General features: G+C 48.5%; 1 protein-coding gene across 2 annotated transcripts in view; it reads right to left on the reverse strand.

Moving 5' to 3' along the window:
• Positions 1-20,839, reverse strand: part of crtc3 (CREB regulated transcription coactivator 3) — a 72,629-nt gene that overhangs the window by 34,142 nt on the left and 17,648 nt on the right. For both annotated transcript variants that reach the window (XM_078430073.1, XM_078430072.1), the window contains exons 2-3: positions 15,211-15,321; positions 3,611-3,745 (exon numbers count right to left, since the gene is read on the reverse strand). In XM_078430073.1, the coding sequence (XP_078286199.1) occupies positions 3,611-3,745; positions 15,211-15,321 (246 nt within the window). The remainder of the gene's footprint in view (positions 1-3,610; positions 3,746-15,210; positions 15,322-20,839) is intronic.

Here is a 20,839-nt window from a genome sequence, read left to right on the forward strand (position 1 = left end):
AACTATCCGCAGTCAAAAAAGAAGTCCTGCCTTATTCACAAAATGCTGGAGTAACTCAGCAGGTCAGGCAGCATCTCGGGAGAGAAGGAAGTCCTGCCTTGCAGACTTGGGAGCAGAGGGATCTACCCCTGTTCCTGAAACTTTAATTAAACTGCTTAATACTTTCCCTGGGAACTGTTTGCCGGCACTGTGTGGCGAACAAGGCTCTACATCTGATCCAATCTGACCAGTCTTGAGTATATTTGATGGCATTTTTCAGAGGGAGCATCAGTCTACAAGGTGTGCAGTCTGTAATTGTTCTGGGAGCGTGGGTTTGCATCAGGGACACTTTTCCCCCTATCCGTCGAAGTAAAATGAAAAGCTTTTCTGTTGCGTGCTAACCAGTCAACGGAACTACTATACATGATTGCAATCAAGTGGTGCACAATGTGCAGTTACAAAACAAAGGTTTAGTGCAAAACAAAACGTTTAGTGCAAGATAAAGTCCAATAAAATCTGATTAAAGATAGCCTCAGGGTATTCAATGAGCTAGATGGGAGGTCAGGGCCGCTCTCTAGTCGATAATAGGACAGTTCAGTTGCCTGATAACGGCTGGGAAGAAACTGTCCCTGAATCTGGAGGTGTGCGTTTTCACACATCTGTGCCTCATACCTGATGGGAGAGGGGAGAAGAGGAGGTATCCAGATCTTAAAATATAAAACTACGCTTTTAAAATCTTGCTTGGGATGCTAATCAGATGGATAGAGTAGAAAGGAAGGCTGGAAGATCTGACTTCAATGATAAACAGTAAAGTCTGTCAAACGGGCAATTTCACCGAATTAGATTTTATCTTGGGTGGTTTTTGGTTTGTGAAGCTGTGATAAACAAGAACTTCCTGCCAAATTGCTAGCATTGTGAGTGGAGCCAATGAACCCAGCAAATGCCCCTGATGAGGTACTTAGAGTCCTAGAAACCATTTCTAAAGACGCAAACGACTGCAGATGCTGGAAAGCTGAGCAAAACACAAAGTGCTGGTGAAACTCAGCGGGACAGGCAGCATCTCTGGAGGATAGACACAAAATGTCCTGCTGAGTTACTCCAGCATTTTGTGTCTATCTAACCTACAAACTTGTACGTCTTTGGAGTGTGGGAGGAAACTGAAGATCTCGGAGAAAACGCACGCAGGTGACGGGGAGAACGTACAGACAGCAACCCGTAGTCGGGATTGAACCTGGGTCTTTGTTAAGGCAGCAACTTTACCGCTGCGCCACCGTGCTACCCCAGCTCTGGCATTCACACTGCTGTAACCAAACCATGCGTCCCGCACCTGTGTTTCACAACTGCCTTTATTATCACATGGCTGCAAGGGCGGTCTGAAGAAGGGTCCCAACCCTAAATGTGTAGGAAGGAACTGTAGATGCTGGTTTAAATCGAAGATAGGCACAAAAGTCTGACGAAGGATCTCGACCTGAAACGTCACCCATTCCTTCCCTCCAGAGATGCTGCCTGTCCTGCTGAGTTACTCCTGCATTTTGTGTCTATCTTCCCAACCCAACATGTTGTGTGTCTGTTCCCTCCACAGAGGCTAGCTGACCCGCTGAGTTCCTCCAGCACGTTGCGTTTTGCTCAAGATTCCCAGCATCTGCAGTTCCTTGCGTCGCCAGAACTGCCGGTAGTTGGGTGGTAGGTTTAAGCTTATTTTTAGACAGCGTAAATAAACTTGAATCTGTTACCCAGCAAAGGTAACCGGCCCTTTGGCCCACCATTCTCACGCATGTCACCGTGTCAATCTCAACTAATCCAATCTGTCAGCACGCGATCACTGCCCATCGATTTCCTGCTTGTTCATCTGTTTCCCAAAATGCCTCTTCAATGTTGCCAACGTATCAGGTTCTAACACCTCCTCTAGTAGTGCGATCCAAGCACCCAACGCTCTCTGCTAAAATATCTTCAAGAGTCAAGAGTGTTTTATTGTACCATGTCCCAAACAGAACTAAGAAATTCTTACTTGCGGCAGCACAACAGAATATGTCAAGATAGTATTTTGTAAACAATATAAATAGAAAAAAGTTATACATACATATACATGGAAATTATTGCCTTAGAAATCTCGTTTAAACATTGCCACTCTCAGCTTAAAACTCTGCCCTTGGAAGTCCACCCCTGGGGAAAATGTTCTGGCTACACCATCTATATCTCTCAGAATATTATGTACTTCTATCAGGTCTCCTCTCAACCTCCAATGTTCCAGAAAATACAATTGAAGTCCAACTTTTCCTTATAGTAATATGCTGCAATCCAGGCAGCATTCTGGTGAACTTGTGTAGCAAGGAATTGCAGATGCTCATTTCCACTGAAGATGGACACAAAATGCTGGAGTAATTCAACGGGACAGGCAGCATCTCTGGAGAGAAGGAATAGGTGACGTTTCGGGTCAAGGCCCTTCTTCAATCTGAACAAGGGTTTTGACCCGAAACGTCACCTATTTTTTTCTCCAGAGATGCTGCCTGACCCGATGAGTTACTCCGGCTTTTTGTGTCTATTCTGGTAAATTTCTTCTACACCTTCTCCAAAGCCTCCACATCCTTCCTGTGATCGGGCGACCGGAACTGCAAGCAATATCGAAGATGTGGCTGAACCCAAAGTTTTATAAAGCTGCAACATGACTTTATGACTTTTATACGCAATGATCCTTACACCGGCTTTACTTGCGTGACACTTTCAGGAAACTGTGATCATGGACCCCAAGACTCCTCTAAACTGCCCTCAATATCCATCGTTTCATCCTTTTCAATCTCATACAGAAGATTATCGGGACACAGCTTCCAGCCTTGGAGGGCATCTACAACACACGATGCCTCAGGAAAGCCACCAGCATCCATAAAGACTCCACACACCCTTGCAATAGTCTGTTCGAACTTCTACCATTTGGCAGACGTTACAAGGCCTTCTACGCCTGCACCTCCAGACTCAGGAACAGCTTCATCCCCAGGGCCATAGCTGCTCTGAACCGGTCCTGCTGAGTGCCCCCCTCTTCCCCCCTCCCCATGAACTGTCTCCTTCAGATGGTTTTCAGTCTAAAGAAGGGTCTCAACCCGAAACATCACCCATTCCTTCTCTCCTGAGATGCTGCCTGACCCGCTGAGTTACTCCAGCATTTTGTGAATAAATACCTTTGGATGGTCACATCACACAGACCTATTTGCACTTTATACTGTTTTAACTGTTTCTAATTTTGTTTCTCTGGGCTGTCTAAATTTCTGTCAATTAGCTAATGAATTTATTGCATCGAATGGAAGTCGCATTCCCAATCTCGTTGTACCCCTGTACAATGACAATAAAGATATATTGTATTGTATTGTGTATTGTATTGTAAATGAATCTTTCCATCTCTACCACCCTCCAAGCCAGGCAGCATTCTGGTAAACTTCCTTCGCACCCTCTCCAAAGCCTCCACATCCTTTCTGTAATGGTGCGACCAGAACTGCACACAGTCCTCCATCTCTGACCTCAACAAAGTGTCCGGCTTCATCAATCGAACATTACAGACCTTCAGGATCCAAGTGTTTAATTACTCGGGCTCTCGGTGGAGTGGGAGTGTGGGAATACACAGGGGCAGAGTCAAGGATATTTGTCGTCCGTGCTTATCCATCGGGGACTGGCGGCGATGAGGAGACATCTGGTGATTTCGGTCTCGCTGCACCCTCTCCACCAAACCATGGTGCCTCGTTCCCCGCATAGAGTCCAGCGTCGGATGCAACAGTGTCTGTGGCAACGAGAGAGAAATATAGTTTTAAACACCGGCACGGTGGCACAGCGGTGGATCTACTACCTTACAGCGCTGGACACCTGGATTTGATCCTGACCCGGACTGCAGGCACTATCTGTACGGAGTTTGTACCTTCTCCCCGTGACCTGCGTGGGTTTTGTTCGGTTTCCTCCCACACTCCAAAGACGTACAAATTTGTAGGTGAATTGGTTTGGTATAAATGTAAAATTGTTCCTAGTATGTGTAGAATAGTGTTAATGTATGAGTCGGTGGGCCGAAGGGCCTGTTTCCGCGCTGTCTCTTTAAACTAAACTAAGCTAAACCCGTCTTCCATCATTCTGCCCTGCCTGATCAAAGAGCCACCACCAATCTGCACAGCAGTATCACTCTTCACCAGGCCCAGGCCTGTGCAATACAGACAGGTGACAACTCATGTGCTCCACACCTGCACACGCACGCAATGGCACCTGAGGGTGCAGTTGGACTAGCTCCACTCATGTACCCCTTGTCCACACATGGATTCAGCCATCTGCATTTACATGGCACCTTCAGCACAGTAAAGTGCTCCACCGGTACTTAATCAGACATAATTTTACCCCAAGTCACGTACCTGGATTGAGTTTAGTTCAGTTTAATTTACAGTCACGTGTACCGAGGTACAGTGAAAATCTGTTGTTGCATGCTAACCAGTCAGCGGAAAGACAATACTTGATTACAATCGAGCCGTTCAGAGTGTACAGATACATGATAAGGGAATAACGTTTGGTGCAAGATAAAGCCGGTAAAGTCCGATCAAAGATAGCCCGAGGGTCACCTATGAGGTAGATAGTAGTTCAGTACTATTCTCTGTTTGTGGTAGGATGGCTCTGTTGCCTGATGACAGGGAGGTCGGCCATGATTGAATGGCAGAGTAGACTTGATGAGCCCAATGGCCTAATTCTGCTCCCATCACTAATGAACATGATTAAAATTGGTAATGAAAAATTATCTGACGTTACAAGTATTGATTAAAATTGTGATTCAAAAATTAGGAGTTGCTGGAAATTCTCAGCAGGTCAGAAACATCGGTGGAAAGAGAAATGGAGTCAAGACTTTGTCCAAGAGCTTCATCACACCCGAGTTAGTTTCAAGCAGTGGAGAAGGCTGAGCAGAGACAGATAGAACTGAGGGAATGCCTGTGATCAGGTGTCACCAAATGAGTTGGCAGGACAATAACAATCAGCTTATTTTCCATTTTCACCAGGTCCACAGCATGATATGTGGACAGGTGACAACCCCAAATCTGGAGTAGAGTCCCAACCTGAAACGTCACTTCCCCATTCACTGTGATGTTCTCCCTTGGCCAGGAGCAGATAGGTAGCAAATACAAACGTTTCTCCAGCTGACTACAACTGGATCCAAGTCAACCACACAGTCCATGACTTCATGACTCTAGTCCTAGACTCCAATGACTCCATCTGTAGGAAGGAACTGCAGATGCTGGTTTAAATCAAAGATAGACACAAAAAGCCTGGAGTAACTCAGCGGGACAGGCAGCATCTCTGGAGAGAAGGAATGGGTGACGTTTCGAGTCGAGACCCTTCTTCAGTCTGAGTTCTTTTGTCCCGCTGAGTTACTCCAGGCTTTTTGTGTCTATCCAATGACTCCATGACTCCAGAAGGCTGACTCCAATGACTGGCTCCAATGAATGGCTCCAATGACCGGCTCCAGTGACGGACTCCTATGGCTGACTCCAATGACTGACTCCAATGACTGACTCCAATGATTGACTCCAATGAATGGCTCCAAAGAATGGCTCCAAAGAATGGCTCCAATGACTGACTCCAATGATTGACTCCAATGACTGACTCCAATGATTGACTCCAATGAATGGCTCCAAAGAATGGCTCCAATGACTGACTCCAATGAGCCTTGAAGACTGACTTAATGACTCTACTACTCTAGAAGGTTGACTCCAATGATCGACTCCAATGACTCCATGAATGACTCCATTAGCCTAGAAGACTGACTGCATGCCTGAGTAAACTCTGCCTCAGTAACGGGGGGATCAAGCCCTCTGCCTCCGGCACCTTTAAGGGCAGAGACTGGAGTTTTGAAATGGCAGCAGCAGATGCCTGCAGATATTTTGATAATTAACTTCATACCCTGAAAGAGTGACGTGACGCGGGGAGGGGGAGGGGATATCTCCAGAGCATAAACATAAAGACCTTGAGCAGGACGAATGAGCAGACAGGGGAGGACAGTAAACACAGATAGGGATGACACGGCAGGGTCCCCGGCTTGCCAAGGCCAGCAGTGTTTGTCACAACCTGCCTGCCACAGTCCCCTTTCAAGAGTCAAGTGTTTTATTGTCATGTGTCCCAGATAGAACAATGACATTCTTACTTGCAGCAGCACAACACAATATGTAAACTAGGCTTGTATACACTGGAATTTAGAAGGATGAGAGGAGATCTTATCAAAACGTATAAGATTATTAAGGGGTTGGACACGTTAGAGGCAGGAAACATGTTCCCAATGTTGGGGGAGTCCAGAACCAGGGGCCACAGTTTAAGAATAAGGGGCAGGTCATTTAGAACAGAGATGAGGAAAAACTTTTTCAGTCAGAGAGTTGTGAATCTGTGGAATTCTCTGCCTCAGAAGGCAGTGGAGGCCAATTCTCTGAATGCATTCAAGAGAGAGCAAGATAGAGCTCTTAAGGATAACGGAGTCAGGGGGTATGGGGAGAAGGCAGGAACGGGGTACTGATTGAGAATGATCAGCCATGATCACATTGAATGGCGGTGCTGGCTCGAAGGGTCAAATGGCCTCCACCAGCAGTAGCTCTACTCAACAACCAGAAGCATGTTGCCTCCTTTTGCTCTGGTATTTTACAATACAATACAATGCAATATCTTTTATTGTCATTGTACAAGTGCAACAAGATTTTTGAATGCCGCTTCCATATCGATGCTATCAAATATATAAATAAATCACGGCAAAAATGAAAACAACAGGGGAAGGGGAAAAAAAGGGGGGAACAAGGTAAAGTGCAAAAAAAAGGATCATGTAGGAGTCAATTGTGCCAGATGACCCTGGGGGCAGAGACAGATCATGGCCGGCTCTCAGCAGGACCGGTTCAGAGCAGCTATAGCTCTCGGGGTAAAGCTGTTTCTTAGTCTGGGGGTGCGGGCATAGAAGGCTTTGTGACGTCTGCCAGCTGGAAGCGGTTCAAACAGATGGTGGCATGGGTGTGTAGAGTCCTTGTAGATGCTGGTGGCATCTACATTCTTCATTTTATTTCATTCTTCACCTGTGCAAATTATAATATTTTATTCTTCATTGTTTACTGTAGGTCGTGTTGTTACTTGCGCGCAAAGCACCAAGGCAAATACCTTGTGTGTTTACATGCTTGGCTAATAAAATTTATTCAATTCAATTTAATAAACGAAAGAAAAAAGTTCTGCTCAGTCTGAAGAAGGGTCTCGACCCGAAACGTCGCCCATTCCTTCTCTCCTGAGATGCTGCCTGTCCCGCTGAGTTACTCCAGCATTGTGTGAATAAATACCAGTGTGTATATAGATATACACTCACAAATACACACACACACACACACACACATATATATATATATATATATATATACAATATTATTGTTATTATTGCACTTATGTGTGCGGGTGTGTACATATATATATACACACACACACCCGCACACATGTGCAATAATAACAATAATATCTGTGCAGTTCAGAGTTTATTTGAGGTTGTAGTGTTTAATAGCCTAATGGCTGTAGGGAACAAGCTGTTCCAGAACCTGGACATTCCTGAACCTAGACAATGCTCACCACACACCACCTTCTCGCCTCCTTTCTCATTCTCTCTCTCCATGCAGTCCAGACCCAAATGCATTTCTTTGTGGACACTATTGACAACAGAAGACAAGGAGGCCGCAGTGATGCAGCGGTAGAGTTGCTGCCTCACCGTGCCCGAGACCCAGGTTCCATCCTGACTACCGATGCTGTCTGTACGGAGGTTGCACTCTGCTACTGTGACAGCGAGGGTTTTCTCCAGGTGCACCAGGTTTTCTCCCACTTTCCAAAGATGTGTAGGTTTGTAGTTTAATTGGCCTCTGTAAATTGTCCCGTGGTTGATGCAGACTTGGTGGGCCGAACGGCCTGTTTCCATGCTGTATCTCTAAACTAAACGAAAAGAAGACACAGGAATATTCCCATTGTGTCTCTGGCTCTCTGGCCCCCACCATTAGAAACACGGAAAGTAGGTGCAGGATTAGGCCATTAGGCCCTTCGAGCCAGCACCACCATTCAATATGATCATGGCTGATCATCCAGAATCAGTACCCCCGATTCTGCTTTCTCCCCATATCCCTTTATTCCGTTAGCTGCTATATCCAACTCTCTCTTGAAAACATCCAGTGAATTGGCCTCCACTGCCTTCTGTGGCAGAGAATTCCACAGATTCACAACTCTCTGGGTGAAAAAGTGTTTCCTCATCTCAGTCCTAAATGGCCTACCCCTTATTCTTAAACTGTGACCCCTGGTTCTGGACTCCCCCAACATGGGGAACATTTTCCCTGCATCGGGCCATTTGGAATGGACTCCTTGTGTGACTGGCTGAGGGAGGATTATGGGCCTGCTTTCGTCAGCCTAACGTCAAGCCTATCAACCTAGGAACACCAACACTGTGAACTGAAAGGACTCCACACACACACACACACACACACACACAACCAGACAACCAGAGTTACTGGTTTATTAACAACTAACAATGTGTTGGAGGAACCGAGCAGGTTGGGCAGCTTCTGTGGGTGGAAAGCAACTGTGGATATTTCAGTTCGAAATCCTGCATCAGGATTCTGATCATCGTCATCATTGTATCTCCAACTGCTAGCGTGACGTCAACCGTGCCAACGTCTCCACTCCCCTCTAACCTCACCCCCTGTCCACTCTCCCTTACTCCCCTCACCCCCTGTCCACTCTCCCTTACTCCTCTCTCCCCCTGTCCACTCTCCCTTACTCCCCTCACCCCCTGTCCACTCTCCCTTACTCCCCTCTCCCCCTGTCCACTCTCCCTTACTCCTCTCTCCCCCTGTCCACTCTCCCTTACTCCCCTCACCCCCTGTCCACTCTCCCTTACTCCCCTCTCCCCCTGTCCACTCTCCCTTACTCCCCTCTCCCCCTGTCCATTCTCCCTTACTCCCCTCTTCCCCCTGTCCACTCTCCCTTACTCCCCTCTCCTCCTGTCCACTCTCCCTTACTCCCCTCTCCCCCTGTCCATTCTCCCTTACTCCCCTCTTCCCCCTGTCCACTCTCCCTTACTCCCCTCTCCCCCTGTCCACTCTCCCTTACTCCCCTCTTCCCCCTGTCCACTCTCCCTTACTCCCCTGTCCACTCTCCCTTACTCCCCTCTCCCCCTGTCCACTCTCCCTTACCCCCCTGTCCACTCTCCCTTACTCCCCTCTTCCCCCTGTCCACTCTCCCTTACTCCCCTGTCCACTCTCCCTTACTCCCCTCTCCCCCTGTCCATTCTCCCTTACTCCCCTCTTCCCCCTGTCCACTCTCCCTTACTCCCCTCTCCCCCTGTCCACTCTCCCTTACTCCCCTCTTCCCCCTGTCCACTCTCCCTTACTCCCCTGTCCACTCTCCCTTACTCCCCTCTCCCCCTGTCCACTCTCCCTTACCCCCCTGTCCACTCTCCCTTACTCCCCTCTTCCCCCTGCCCACTCTCCCTTACTCCCCTCTCCCCCTGTCCACTCTCCCTTACCCCCCTGTCCACTCTCCCTTACTCCCCTCTCCCCCTGTCCACTCTCCCTTACCCCCCTGTCCACTCTCCCTTACCCCCCTGTCCACTCTCCCTTACCCCCCTGTCCACTCTCCCTTACTCCCCTCTCCCCCTGTCCACTCTCCCTTACCCCCCTGTCCACTCTCCCTTACTCCCCTCTCCCCCTGTCCACTCTCCCTTACTCCCCTCTCCCCTGTCCACTCTCCCTTACCCCCCTGTCCACTCTCCCTTACCCCCCTGTCCACTCTCCCTTACTCCCCTCTCCCCCTGTCCACTCTCCCTTACTCCCCTCTCCCCTGTCCACTCTCCCTTACCCCCCTGTCCACTCTCCCTTACCCCCCTGTCCACTCTCCCTTACTCCCCTCTCCCCCCTGTCCACTCTCCCTTACTCCCCTCTCCCCCCTGTCCACTCTCCCTTACTCCCCTCTTCCCCCTGTCCACTCTCCCTTACTCCCCTCTTCCCCTGTCCATTCTCCCTTACCTCCCTCACGCCCTCTAATCTCACCCTCATCCTGACTCACTCTAAACCCCCCCCCCCCACCCACTCTGAGCAATGCGGTCCTCCATTTACGTTCCACCAATCCCAGCCTAATTATCATTATCCACTGTTTGATAAATCGCTCAAAAACATGACCATCAGTGCACCTTCCAAGCTAAGTCATCACTTCCAAAGGAATTTACCAGATGGGAAGGTAGTTATAGAGTCGTACAGCACGGAAACAGGCCCATCGACCCAACTCGTCCACGCTGATCAAGGTCCCCATCTATTCTAGTCCCACCTGCCTACGTTTGGCCTATGTCCCTCTAAACCTTTCCTATCCATGTACTTGTCCAGATGTCTTTTAAATGTAGTTATTGCACCTGCCGCAACCACCTCCTCTGGCAGCTCGTCCCATATACCCACCACCCTCTGTGTGAAAAGGTTGCCCCTCAAGTTAATATTAAATCTTTCCCCTCTCACCTTAAGCCTATGTCCTCTGGTTCTTTATTTCCCTACTTTGGGTAAAAGATATACCTGAAAGATGAGGTTAGGTGAGGGGGGGGGTTAAGGAGTGTGAGGAGACCAGGGGGTGAGGTTAGAGTGGGTCAGGGGATGACGGGTGAGATTAGAGGGGGGGGTGAGGGGAGTAAAGATGGAGGAATGGTTGGTATCATGCTAGCAGTGAGTATCTGGGCAAGTTCAGATCAACCACTCCCTTGGTCCAAGTGCACCCCTTCCATCAATGAGAGCAGTAAACAGTCCCTGAGGTTTCTGACAATGCAACTATTCACCAGCACACTGCGGCACCCAAACCAACCTGTCTTCTCTCTCTCCCCAGCTAAGCTGGAACCTGAGACCGCTGATTACAGCATGTAATTAATAAACATAGAAACATAGACAATAGGTGCAGGAGTAGGCCATTCGGCCCTTTGAGCCAACACTGCCATTCAATATGATCGTGGCCAATCATCCAAAATCAGTTCCAGTTCCTGCTTTCTCCCCATATCCCTTGATTCCGTTAGCCCTAAGAGCTATGTCTAACTCTCTTGAAAACATCCAGTGAATTGGCCTCCACTGCCTTCTGTAGCAAAGAATTCCACAGATTCACAACGCTCTGGGTGAAAACGCTTTTCCTCATCTCAGTCCTAAAAGGCCTACCCCTTATTCTTAACCTGTGACCCCTGGTTCTGGACTCCCCCAACATCGGGAACATGTTTCCTGCACAATTCAGTACAATTCAACCCAGCTACATTCTTTCACTGCCCGAACCACCATGGTTTCGTTGATTAATGTTGTCACAACACAAGCGCACAAACCTCTGTCCCACCAGCATCTCGCCTGGCACTTCCTCAGTCTGAAGTGTTAACTAACTCACACCGAGTGAATCAGAATGTCAGTAAACACGTCTAATATTGCTCTGGACCTGTCTGCACCACTCCTGCATGGTGACAGTGGTACGGCAGTGGGTTCTGGAATCTCACACCTTCAGGGTCAGTGAGGCTCAGAGGGTTATTTTAATACCAGAATTTATGTATAGAATATGAAGTAGAGAGCTTATTGACTGAAGATAGACACAAAATGCTGGAGTAACTCAGCGGGCCAGGCAGCATCTCTGGAAAGAATGAGAGAGGGAAGAGAAAGATTCTCCAGACTACAAAAAAAAATGGTGAACACTGCCCAGTCTATCTCAGGTATTGACCTCCACACCATCGAAAGGATATCATCATCATCATCATCATATATATGCAGCCGGAAACAGGCCTTTTCGGCCCTCCAAGTCCGTGCCGCCCAGCGATCCCCGTACATTAACACTATCCTACACCCACTAGGGACAATTTTTACATTTACCCAGCCAATTAACCTACATACCTGTACGTCTTTGGAGTGTGGGAGGAAACCGAAGATCTCGGAGAAAACCCACGCAGGTCATGGGGAGAACGTACAAACTCCTTACAGTGCAGCACCCGTAGTCAGGATCGAACCTGAGTCTCCGGCGCTGCATTCGCTGTAAAGCAGCAACTCTACCGCTGCGCTACCGTGCCGCCTATCTCAAAAAGACAGCCCATATCACCAGTGACACACACCACCCTGCCCACGCTCTCATTACACTCCTGCCATCGGGAAGAAGGTACAGGAGTCTGAAAACTGTAAAGTCCAGCAAATCTCGGAGAACTCTTCTCAAAACCTCTCCTGCCCATTCCCCCCTCAGATGCTGCCTGACCTGCTGAGTACCTCCAACAATTTCTCTCTCACATCAATAATTACTGCAAATACAATAGACGATTTCCAGGGAAATGGTAAATTATCCAAAATAAGTGGAAGCTATTCATGTTACTAAAATTTAAGTAAAGGATAAGCATTTCACTGAAATGTTAACTCCTGAAGCGCGTTTCAGTCACAAATGTGGACTGTTTAATAAAATAGGGCAGGGCAGACCGTTTGATGTTTGGTCGCATCGTAATCTAATCCCATGATCTAAACACTCAGAAACATGTTTAAGGCGTTCAAAATTGACATTTGATCCATAAGATTTGATTACAATCTTAAAATGAGTTGGATATTCTTATAAATAAGAAGATTAAAACATTCGCTCAGCGATTCATTGCAGTCGTACTACATTACAGAGGGGAGTAGGAATGAAAGAGTAGGCGATTTTAACGTCCCAGAAATTGACTGGGACGACCTTAGTGAGCAGGGATTACATGAGACACTTAGTTAAGTGTGTCCAGGGAAATGTTATAGACAATAGACAATAGGTGCAGGAGTAGGCCAATCAGCCCTTCGAGCCAGCACCACCATTCACAGTGATCATGGCTGATCATCCACAATCAGTACCCCGTTCTGCCTTCTCCCCATATTCCTATCTTTAAGAGCTCTATCTAACTCTCTCTTGAAAGCTTGCAGAGAATTGGTCTCCACTGCCTTCTGCGGCAGAGAATTCCCCAGATTCACAACTCTCTGACTGAAAAAGGTTTTTCCTCATCTCCGTTCTAAATGGCCTACCCCTTCTTTTTCTTAAACTGTGGCCCCTGGTTCTGGACTCCCCCAACATCGGGAACATGTTTCCTGCCTCTAACCCCTTAATAATCCTATATGTTTCAATAAGATCCCCTCTCATCCTTCTGACGCAATGCACAGATGGCTCTATGAATGAACATTATCGATCAGGAAATGAGTCTGGGTAAATAGAAACAAAGAACTGTGGATACCAAAGAGGCACAAGTGCTGGAGTATGTCAGCAGGTCAGGCAGCATCTCTGGAGAAGAAGCATGGGTGAAGTTTTGGTGATGAAAAGTTATCAACTTTTTTCTCCAGAGATGCTGCCTGACCCGCCGAGTTACTCCAGCACCTTTTGTCTATCTGGAGTCTGGGTAAGTGTTCGATGGTTCAATACCAATGACCATAATTCTCTTAATTTCAAGACAGTCATGGAAACAGAAAGGACTGGTTCTCAAGTTAAACTCCTTCATTGAGGGAAGGCTGATTTTGATGGCAGAAGATAGGAAGTCTGAGAAGTTTGTAGGAAGGAACTGCAGATGCTGGTTTACACCGAAGATAGACACAAAATGCTGGAGTAACTCAGCGGGACAGGCAGCATCTCTGGAGAGAAGGAATAAGTGACGTTTTGGGTCGAGAGACTTCTTCAGAAGTCTGAAAGGTCCTGACCCCGATTCCTTCTCTCCAGAGATGCTGCCTGTCCCGCTGAGTTACTCCAGCATTTTGTGTCTATGTTAGGTCTGAGAAGTTGATTGGGAAGAGACATTTTTGCAGGTAAAGGGATCTCTGGGAAGCTTTTAAAAGTGAGATAGGGTGTTCAAGGTCAACACGTTCCAGTTGGAGTGAACAACAGGGCTGGCAGGATCAGATAAGCGTAGCTGAAGAGGAATACTGTGGGACTGTCTGGAAAAGGAAGGGGATTTGGGTCAGTTACAGACAGCTGGGATTAAGCAAGTCCCTTGAGGAGTGTAAGGGATGCAGGAGAACACATAAGGAGAACATGTGCAGGGCAAAAACGGGCCATTAAATATCACTAGCAGATATCCTAAAAGATTCCATATGCATATTCAGAATAAAGGGCGGCATGGTGGCGAAACTCATGTTAAGAGTTGTTTTTCGTTTTAGAGATACAGCGCAGAAACAGGCCCTTCGGCCCACCGAGTCCGTGCCAACCAGCAATCACCCCGCACACTAACACTACCCTACACACACCAGGGACAATTTACAATGATACCAAACCAGTTAACCTGCAAACCTGTGCAACTTTGGAGTGTGGGAGGGAACCTGAGGTTCAGGAGAAAATCCACGCAGGTCACAGGGAGAACGTACAAACTCCGTACAGACAGCACCTTTAGTCAGGATCGAACCTGGGTCTCTGGCGCTGCGAGGCAGTAACTCTACCGCTGCGCCACTGTGCCGCCCTTCCTGGGCAAGGGACAGCACAAAATAAGATTCAGAGTAAAGCGCCCTCAACACCAAAGGAATCTGCAGTGCAGCAGTTCTACATTTCCCATCAGACAGGCTGAACCCTCTCAAAGTTCCCAGCACATCAGTTCAAATTTGGACTGCTTTGATCTACAAGTTCAATAGTCAGCCATAAAACAAACTGGCTCATCAGGAACAGTTGTGGCTCTGCTGCAGAATACCAAAGTGAAGGGAAAAAACAGACGCACACTATGCTGCCAATAGTCAGTTGCAAGTACATCTGACATTGCTGGAGAGATTTACAGGGGATTACAGGACGCCACAGGAGATCCTTCTTCCCTGTGGCTATCAAACTGTACAACTCCTCCCCCTTCTGTTGGGGGTAGACTGAGACTGACTTGCTCCAAGATCTTCGGTTTCCTCCCACATTACAAAGACGCACTGGTTTGTGAGTTAATTGGCTTGGCATAAGTGCAAATTGTCCCTGGTGTGTGTAGGCTTGTGTTAATGTGTGGGGATCGCTGGGGGGGGGGGGGGGGGGGGGGGGGCGGACTCGGTGGACCGAAGGGCCTGTTTCCGCGCTGTATCTCTAAACTAAACAACAACAAAAAGAATTTCACTGTGCAGTTGCAGACTTGACAAATAAACCTCTATTGACTGTTGAGAGGATGAGGCAGCTCTCTCATTGATGGTTAAGTGAGAGAGGTGAGAAGGCAGGCAAATCTGGAGGGCAGAGAGGAAACAACAAGAAACTGGAACCTTGCCCTTCAACACGTACCTGAAAGTCGTTTGAGTTGTTGCCAATCTGGTTGACGTTAGGTAGCGATCCTCCATAATACTGTGCCCGGGTCTGTGCCAAACGTAAGTGGTGCAGCTTATGAAACTGAACCTGAGAACAATTAGGAAGTGAAGTCAGTCTAGAGTTACTCAAACATCAATAACAATGCATCTATAGAAACATAGTAAACATAGAAACTAGGTGCAGGACTGGCCATTCGGCCCTTCGAGCCAGCACTGCCATTCAATATGATCATGGCTAATCATCCATATCCATGATCATGGCTAATCTCCCCATATCCCTTGATTCCATTAGCCCTAAGAGCTAAATCTAACTCTCTCTTGAAAACATCCAGTGAATTGGCCTCCACTGCCTTCTGCGGCAGCAAATTCCACAGATTCACAACTCTCTGGGTGAAAAAGGTTTTCCTCATCTCAGTCCTATTCTCTTCCCTGATGTAGCTTCACTGAAGGCGTTTCAGATGTTGAACAAAACTTCAGGCTGTGCGAAGACACAGAAACTACAGATGCTGGAATCTTGAGCAAAACACAAAGTGTTGGAAGAACTCAGCAGGAATGATCAGACAACGTTTCAGGGCGGAACCCTTTTTCAGACAGGCTGTGTGGGCCAAGAGTTCAAGACTAACATGTCTGCTTGTGGTTCAGATATCCGCTGTGCAGGAGGAAATATTGTCAATTACTTTGGTACGCGTGGTCAGCACGGTGGCGCAGCGGTAGAGTTGCTGCCATAGGAGTTGGCTGCGCCTAACGGCTGCGGCTCTCTGGCAGTCTGTTGTCTTTTTTTCTTTTTTTTTGTTTGTGTCGGTGTTGGGATGGTTTTTGTTTCTGTTTTTGGCTGTGTATGTGTGGTGGGGGTGTGTGGTGGGGGTGTGGGGTGGGGTGGGGGGGTGGGGCGGGGGGAAACCTTTATTTTATTAGGTCTCTTCCCCGGGGCGCGGCTCGGCTGCGGGCCTTAACATTGCCGGCGCAGCTCGGCTGCGGGACGTTTCAGTGCCCGGTGCGGCTCGGCTGCGGGCCTTAACATTGCCGGCGCAGCTCGGCTGCGGGACGTTTCAGTGCCCGGTGCGGCTCGGCTGCGGGCCTTAACATTGCCGGCGCAGCTCAGCTGCGGGACGTTTCAGTGCCCGGTGCGGCTCGGCTGCGGGCCTTAACATTGCCGGCGCAGCTCGGCTGCGGGACGTTTCAGTGCCCGGTGCGGCTCGGCTGCGGGCCTTAACATTGCCGGCGCAGCTCGGCCGCGGGACGTTTCAGTGCCCGGTGCGGCTCGGCCGCTGGACTTAACATCGCCCGGTGCGGCCGCGGGACGTTTCAGTGCCCGGTGCGGCTCGGCCGCTGGACTTAACATCGCCCGGTGTGGCCGCGGGACGTTTCAGTGCCCGGTGCGGCTTGGCCGCTGGACTTAACATCGCCCGGTGTGGCCGCGGGACGTTTCAGTGCCCGGTGTGGCCGCGGGACGTTTCAGTGCCCGGTGCGGCTCGGCCGCGGGACGTTTCAATGCCCGGTGCGGCTTGGCCGCTGGACTTAACATCGCCCGGTGTGGCCGCGGGACGTTTCAGTGCCCGGTGCGGCTTGGCCGCTGGACTTAACATCGTCAGCGCTGTTCGGCCGCGGGACGTTTCAGTGCCCGGTGCGGCTCGGCCGTTGGACTTAACATCGCCCGGTGCGGCCGCGGGACGTTTCGGTGCCCGGGGCGGCTCGGCCGGGGGGCCTTCCATCCCCTTGCGGGGGCTGTGCGTGTCGTTTGCCTTGGTAGGGGTCGAGCTGCCTGTCCGTGGGTGCGGGGGGAAGAGAGGGGAAGTTTTTGTTGCCTCCATCACAGTGAGGGGGTGTTTGGAGTCACTGTGATGGATGTTTGTGTTGGGGTCGGGTGTCCTGTGTTCTTTTCTTTTTGCTGTATTTTGTGTGACTGCTGAAATTTCGCTCGGTGTTGTGCCGAGTGACAATAAAGTGTTGTTATGTTATGTTATGTTATGATACAGCGCCAGAGACCCGGGTTCCATCCTGATCTCGGGTGCTGTCTGTACGGAGTTTGTACGTTCTCCCCGTGACCTGCGTGGGTTTTCTCAGGGAGCTCCGGTTTCCTTCCACGTCCCAATGACGTGCAGGTTTGTTGGTTGGTTGGCCCTCTGTAAATTGCCTCTAGTGTGTTGGGAATGGATGTGAAAGTGGGATAACATAGAGCTCGTGTGAACGGGTGATCAATGGTCAGCCGGGACTCAGTGGGACGAAGGGCCTGTTTTCTTGTTGCATCTCTAAATTTACCTGAACTAAACCACTGATCTGACATGGGCTCGACTTCATTAAAAGACGTACACGTTCGTAACCTAATTGGCTGGTTAAAATCCCAAATTGTCCCTAGTGTGTGTAGGATAGTGTTAGTGTGCGGGGATCGCTGGTCGGTGCGGACTCGGTGGGCCGAAGGGCATGTTTCCACACTATATCTCTAAACTTTAAAATGAAACTAAACAAAACCTTTTTAATCACTGAACACGTCTTGTGGATTATTTTGCTCTTTATTTGTTTCTGGGACTTGGAGGTCACAGGCAAGGCTGGCACTGCAGACACAGAGGAGGAGGAAGTCTTTTCTCACAGGGTGTTGTGATTCTTTGGAATTCTCCACCCTGCATAAATGTGGAGGATGAGCCACTGACGGTAAACATCAGAGGAAGTCAAGGAAGTCAAGGTTTATGTGAATGAAGCCGAGCCAAGTGGTTTAGTTCAGGTACATTTAGAGATACAGCAGGGAAACAGGCCCTTTGTCCCACCGAGTCCAGGCTGATTATTGATCACCCGTTCACATGAGTTCAATGTTATCCTCTCTTTCACATCCACTCCCCAACACATTGGGGGCAATTTACAGAGGACCAACTATCCTACAGACCCGCACGTCCTTGGGATGTGGGAAGAAACCGGAGCACCTGCAGGAAACCCATGCAGTCGCAGGGAGAACATGCAAAATCCACACAGACAGCACTCGAGGTCAGGATCGAACACGTGTCTCTGGCGCTGTGAGGCAACGGTGATGTTACGGTTGAGGGTCCACTCCTGCCCTTAGCTCGGAAGGTCCAACTGCCCGCCCCAACAGATTTCCCTCTGGGCTATCAGGAGTTAACCACAAGTGAGTCTGGAGTCAATAGACAATAGGTGCAGGAGGAGGCCATTCGGCCCTTCGAGCCAGCACCGCCATTCAATGTGATCATGGCTGATCATTCTCAATCAGTACCCCGTTCCTGCCTTCTCCCCATACCCCCTGACTCCGCTATCCTTAAGAGCTCTATCTAGAATGCATTCAGAGAATTGGCCTCCGCTGCCTTCTGAGGCAGAGAATTCCACAGATTCACAACTCTCTGACTGAAAAAGTTTTTCCTCATCTCAGTTCTAAATGGCCTACCCCTTATTCTTAAACTGTGGCCCCTTGTTCTGGACTCCCCCAACATTGGGAACATGTTTCCTGCCTCTAACGTGTCCAAGCCCTTAATAATCTTATACGATTCGATAAGATCTCCTCTCATTCTTCTAAATTCCAGTGTATACAAGCCTAGTCGCTCCAGTCTTTCAACATATGACAGACCCGCCATTCCGGGAATTAACCTAGTAGACCTACGCTGCACGCCTTCAGGCGGACGACAGATTTCCATCCATGAAGCACGACTATTGCCGACATAAAGGACATTTTTGTACTTGGAAGAGAGAATGCCGGGCAAAATTCCAGATGCTGGGTTTTAACCAAAGGTCAATAATTTCATGGCAGTAGTTGAAGCCAGCCTTTTATTCCACATCCACTTAATGATCGGAATTTTAAATTACTCAGCTGCTGTGGTTGGCTTTGAACTGATGGATCCACTTGGCTTGTTTGTGGGACGGTGGAACTGTCATACAAGGAGAGGTTGAGTAGTTTGGGTTTCTATAGTCTCCCATTCAGAAGAACGACAGGTGAAATTGAAATATATGAACTCATCAGAAGCTCAACAAGGATCACCTGGCAATGAAGTTACCCTGGCCCAGAAGTCCAGAACAAGGGGCCATCGAGTCAGATAGCATGGATACAGGCCCTTCTGCCCCACACGTCCATGCTAACCAAGATGCCCCATCTAAGCTAGATCCATTTGACCCATTTCTCTCTCAACCTTTCCTATCCATGTACTCATCCAAATGTCTTTTTATTGTTATCGTACGTGCCTCAACTACCACTTCTGGCAGCTTGTTCCATATACCCTCTGTGTGAAAAAGTTGCCCCTCGGGTTCCTATTGTCTTTTCCCTCTCACGTCCTATCATATCAGCAGATATTTTTAAGGCAGAGATAGAAAGATTCTTGATTAGGACGGGTGTCAGGGGTGATGGGGAGAAGGCAGGAGAATGGGGTTAGGGGGGAGAGATAGATCAGCCGTGATTGAATGGCGTAGTAGACTTGATGGGCCGAATGGTCTAATTCTGCTCCTATCACTTATGACCTTAAGCCTATGACCCCTGCTTCTTGATACACATACTTTGGATACAAGACTGTGCATTCATCTATATACTAAAACTCTCGTTTGTTATCTTGTTTGTGACTGAACTTCAGCCAAAACGGTGCGAGACAATTTTATGCCCACCTTACTCACCATTGTCACTTTACTGATAATGCAAGTAGTTTTATTGAAATCGGTCTTATATTTTTTAAGTTATTCACATTTTAAAGTTTAAAAGGAGGGGAGGGGAGGGGTGGAGGGAGGGAAGGGGGGAGAAGGGAGAGTTGAGGAGAGAGGGGAGGACAGGGTGCTGCACCAATGCAGGAGAGGTTTGGGCCCAACGGGTCCACTTTGTCAATACAAGGTCTTAATTCTCTCAAAGTTAGGGCTATATTATTCAGGTCTGAAATAGAGAGAAATTATTTTCTTCAAATGGGAGATGACCTTTCAGAATTCTTTCCTATGAAGCTCTGTGGATGCTCAATCATTTGTTACATTTAAAGGAGAAATTAATAGGAATGCAAAGAATATGGAGCACAGGCAATAATAAGGCTGACGTTGAGAGCTAGTCAGGGTATTGGGACACGATGCGTAGGAAAAAAACTGCAGATGCTGGTTAAGATCAAAGGGAGACACAAAATGCTGGAGTAACTCAGCAGGTCAGGCAGCATCTCAGGAGAGAAGGAATGGGTGACGTTTCGGGGCGGGACTGCCCCTCCCCTGACATCAGTCTGAAGAAGGGTCTCGACCCGAAACGTCACCCATTCCTTCTCTCCCAAGATGCTGCCTGACCCGCTGAGTTACCTCAGCATTTTGTGTCTACCTATTGGTACATAATAGTCTACCCAGAGAACACAAAACAGGAACAGAGCCTTCAGCCCACAATATCCATGCTGAACATGAGGACAAGATAAACTCATCTCCCCTGCCTGCACATGGTCCATTTCCTTCCATTCCTTGCATATCCATGTGCCTATCTAAAAGCCTCCTCCACCACCGTTGTATATGCCCCCACCACCACCTCCAGCAACATGTTCCAGGCACCCATCACTCTCTGTGCAAAAAACTTGTCCCGCACATCTCCTTTAAATTTCCCTCCACTCACCTTAAAGCCATGCCCACTAGTCTTTCACATTTCCACTCTGGGAAAAAGATTCTGA

This window comes from Rhinoraja longicauda, chromosome 38 (assembly GCF_053455715.1).
Source record: "Rhinoraja longicauda isolate Sanriku21f chromosome 38, sRhiLon1.1, whole genome shotgun sequence".
Classification (NCBI taxonomy): domain Eukaryota; kingdom Metazoa; phylum Chordata; class Chondrichthyes; order Rajiformes; family Arhynchobatidae; genus Rhinoraja; species Rhinoraja longicauda.